Source organism: Notolepis coatsorum (assembly GCF_963971535.1).
Source record: "Notolepis coatsorum genome assembly, chromosome: 6".
Lineage (NCBI taxonomy): Eukaryota > Metazoa > Chordata > Actinopteri > Aulopiformes > Paralepididae > Notolepis > Notolepis coatsorum.
The window spans coordinates 167,410,052-167,414,751 of NC_140170.1; the positions used below are offsets into that span (position 1 = coordinate 167,410,052).

Below are 4,700 nucleotides of genomic sequence, written 5' to 3' on the forward strand. Positions count from 1 at the left end.
AGAGGCTAACTGCCTACGAAAACAGGCACAGAGGCACTGAAAGAGGATTTCACCCGTCTAATGAACACACTAGACTAGACAAATATCAAGATGTATCCATCAGTGGACCAATTGCATGCTTTTGCAGAGGACAAGAAGCCTTCAGTCGATTCCTTCAGACATTAAGCACCCCCACACCCACAGCCCAAATGGAATGATAAAAAAAATTATAATAATATTATTATATATATATATATATTTTTTTTAGTCTACTAATAGTCGACTAACAGCCAATTTTGGCCAATCTTAGTCGACTATCAAAATCCTTAGTCGGGGACAGCCCTACAAACCTGTATCATATTCATATATCAGGTACATAACAAGGTTGAGAGAGGGAGAAAGAGAGGAGAGAGAGAGAGGGAGATAGGGGGAGAAAAAGACAGAAGAAAGAGAGGGAGAGAGAGAGAGGAAAGTTGGCTGCTTCAGAACTGGTAGGAGGATAGATCACAAATCGGAATGTTTGTAAACAAACCTGTATCATCTCTCAGGTTACGTACATAACAAGGTTGATACAAATTGTCATCTTGAGGTAAGATTTTGTGAAAAGGGACCCGTGTCTTATCAAGACTGTTCCACTTGGTCCAAAACTAATTCTGGTCCCAGAGTGTTCTGGTCAGCACACACACCACCATTGTGTTGACCTTGACCACACCTGATAATGTAATCTACCCACACATAGTTATAGTTAGTTCTATGACAATGAGTGGATTTGGTGAATAGAAGAGTCTACTGAATAAATATCATTCATTCAAACTATATAAATAATAAACTAATTATAAAGTAATTCAACTAATTTACAGTGTCGTTGAGTTGTTACATTCACAACTGTCATAGTGCGTTAATAAATACAGAAACATCAGACAATCAGACAAATTAAGAGCACATTTCAAAAACAAAAATTACACTAGAGTGTCTGGTTTCAGAGTTGCCTGCAGGGTATTCCATGGGGAAGGGGCAGAGAAGCCAAAAGCAGATATACCAAGGTCAGTACAAACTCTAGGCGCTCCGAGTGTAAGCCAATCCATTTCCAAACATTCTATCTCTCCATTTCCTCTGTGTGGCAGTCAGATTGTCAGCACTTCACAAGGATTCTGACAAACACACATACCAACGCAACAAGTGGAAACCACCAACCTGGACTTAGGGAGCCGATGGCGCCCCCTGCTGGACGAAACAAGTGACTAGTGCCGAACATTCTGACTGAAAAAAGCTCTATCAAAAATGTACACCGTGCATCTGAGAATGAGAAACTTTTTGAGACAACATTTGTCACTCATTATGTCAGATTCCCAAACTATAGACTTCATTTTAGACTTACACTTACTCAAATAGTTCTGTGTTTAGATTAGATTAGATTCAAATGTATTGCCAGTACAACAAAAAGAAGTTCAGCATCCAACCAGAGTGCAAATGTAACAGCAATATACAATGTACAGGTGATTAAACTGGGTATAACATATAATGAGTACTACTGAGTGTAGTGTTAATCAGATGTATGTACAGAGTTGTAGTATTAATTAGGGGTGGGGGAAAATATCGATACGTAGTAGTATCGCAATACTTTGTGTGGCGATACTGTATCGATACAGGGACGTCAAGTATCGGTATTTAATTATTTATAAAAAAAAATATATATTTTTTTGTTTGTATTTTTTTTATATTGAATTTTTTGTATAAGGAAGTTGCATTGTTCATTTCAATACCTGTAATAGTACAGTAGTACACGCACACATGTGCATTCAGTTAAGTTGGAATATGACTGTAATACAAACGGTTCAGTTTGTCAGGTACATGCAACACAGATTACAGTGTTTACATCTGTCTGCTTGAGAAAATACCATGTTCTACAATAAAAATGATTGAAGTGAGATGAACAGACTGAACTTTATTTTATTAGATAAAACATGTGACAAAGTTTTACCTTGCAGTTGAAAAAAGGTAATAAATCGCAATATATCGCAATATATTTAGTATCGCAATACTATCGTATCGTGACTCAAGTATCGTGATAGTATTGTATCGTGAGGCCTCTGGTGATTCCCACCCCTAGTATTAATATGTACAGTGATACAGGTATAAAGACGTCTATGGTAGTAGTCATACTGGCCAGCAGCGTAACTAGTAAGAGTAGGATATGTACAGATATAGATATAGTATCTACAGATATGCAAAAGGACTATGTGCAGGTAAGTACAGACTAAGTACAGTGTGGATAGATATATATGCAGAGAGAATAAATATATATATATATATGGTAAATACAGCATTATAACATGCTATCATCCAAAGCGCTTTACAATTTTGTTCCTCACATTCACCCATTCACACATCGACGGCGGAGGCGACCATGCAAGGTGCCAACCTGCTCATCAGGAGGAATTAAGGGTTAAGTGTCTTGCTCAAGGACACTTCGACACGCTGCTTGGGAGGAGCGGGAATCAAACCGGGAACCTTTCGACTACCAGACGACCACTCTACCTCCTGAGCCAATGTAGCAATGTCGCCAATGCTTCGTACTTGACTGAGAGTGTGTGTATGTGTGTGTGTCTGTGTGTGTGTGTGTGTGTGTGTATGTGTGTGTATGTGTGTGTGTGTGTATGTGTGTGTGTGTGTGTAATGCTTTGTACTTGACTAAGAGTGTGCGTGTATGTGTGTGTGTGTGTGTGGTGTGTGTGTGTGTGTGTGTGTGTGTGTGTGTGTGTGTGTGTAGTGTACCTGACTGTGTGTGTGTGTGTGCTGCTCCGCCAGACTCTCCCGTGACGAGGTGGTGGACTCGGTGTCGTACACAGAGTCGGTGCTGGCCCGCTCTGCCTCCGGCGCTGGTAGCTGTCGTCGCACACAGACCCCGGGCCGGAGCCCAGGTCGGAGCCGCCCTCCTCCAGGTCCATGTCCTCCGAGGGGATCTGCGTCAGGCGCGGCTTCTCGCTCTGCTGCTTCGCCATCAGCTGACGGGAGGGTGAGGAGGTGAAAGGTCAGGGTCGGCCTGTAGAGTTCATACCGTCTCTCTCTGTGTGTGTAGGTGTAGCCGTCGTGTTTAACCCTCGCAGGTGTGACGTCACCTGAACATTCTACTGGTGACGTAACACCTCATTGAAACCAATGGATTCTGGAGTGTGTGTGTGTGTGTGTGTGTGTGGTGTGTGTGTGTGTGTGTGTGTGTGTGTGTGTGTGTGGTGTGTGTGTGTGTGTGTGTGTGTGTGTGTGTGTGTGTGTGTGTGTGTGTGTGTGTGTGTAAATGTGCACGTTTGCATTATGTATTGTTGGTTTTGGTCTGCTGTGTGGGTTGGAGTTGGACTGGGGAGAGGTTGCTATTGGACAAAACAAAACATTTTAACAAAGTGCACTACCATGCTGCAGGGCTCTTTTGCCTAGAGGCCGCTGTTGGTCGGCATGACAAATTCTATCTTTAACGCTTTCACTACCACACTACAACAGGTTACTTAACGCTTTCACTACCACACTACAAAGGGTTAACGCTTTCACTACCACACTACAAAGGGTTAACGCTTTCACTACCACACTACAAAGGGTTAACGCTTTCACTACCACACTGCAAAGGGTTAACCCTTTCACTACCACACTACAGGTTAGCCTTTCACTACTACACTACAAAGGGTTAACGCTTTCACTACCACACTGCAAAGGGTTAACGCTTTCACTACCACACTACAAAGGGTTAACGCTTTCACTACCACACTACAAAGCGTTAACTCTTTCACTACCACACTACAAGGGGTTAACCCTTTCACTACCACACTACAGGTTAACCCTTTCACTACTACACTACAAAGGGTTAATGCTTTCATTACCACACTGCATAAGGTTAACCATCTGTAGTGTGGTAGTGCAAGGGTTAACCTTCTATAGTGGGTAGTCAAAGGGTTAACCTTCTATAGTGTGGCAGTGAAAGGGTTAACCTTCTATAGTGTGTTAGTCTGGGTTAAAGGTTAAAGGTGAAAGGTAGCTGCTCTGTCCTCACCTTGCCCAGGTGTGTGTGCTGCTTCAGTCTCTCCAGCAGCAGACTGGTGTGGTACTGCTGGAGGAGTTGGTACTGCGCGCTGGCCGGATGCTGCGCGGGCAGGGATGAGGCGGAGGGCAGGGGAGACTGGCTGTAGGGAGGAGGCTCGGAGCGTGTCCGCCCCAGGGGCCTGTGGGAGGCCTCCTCTCTGGTGGGGGAGGAGAGAGGAGGCTGCTGCCGCTGGGACAGAGAGACGGGACTCAAGCCACGGACTGGAGGAGAGGAGAGGAGAGGAGAGGAGGAGGAGAGGAGAGGAGAGGAGAGGAGAGGGAGGGGAGGGAGGAGAGGAGAGGAGAGGAGAGGAGAGGAGAGGAGGAGGGGAGGGGAGGGAGGGGAGGAGAGAGAGGGGAGGGGAGGGAGGGGAGGGGGGAGGAGAGGAAGGAGAGGGAGGAGAGAGGGAGAGGGGAGGGAGGGAGGGGAGGGGAGGGAGGAGAGGAGAGGAGAGGAGGAGAGGAGAGGGGAGGGGAGGGGAGGGAGGGGAGGGGAGGGGAGGGAGAGGAGAGGAGAGGAGAGGAGAGGAGAGGAGAGGAGAGGAGAGGGGAGGGGAGGGGAGGGGAGGGGAGGGGAGGGGAGGAGAGGAGAGGAGAGGAGGAGGAGAGGAGAGGAGAGGAGAGAGAGGAGAGGAGAGGAGAGGAGAGGGAGG

At 45.9% G+C, this 4,700-nt stretch overlaps 1 protein-coding gene across 1 annotated transcript in view; it reads right to left on the reverse strand.

Moving 5' to 3' along the window:
- The window catches only part of hdac7a (histone deacetylase 7a), a 106,333-nt gene that overhangs the window by 59,506 nt on the left and 42,127 nt on the right, over positions 1-4,700 (reverse strand). Inside the window, 3 exon segments of the mRNA XM_084315815.1 lie at positions 2,755-2,843; positions 2,846-2,984; positions 4,019-4,269. Of these exon segments, the coding sequence (XP_084171941.1) occupies positions 2,755-2,843; positions 2,846-2,984; positions 4,019-4,269 (479 nt within the window).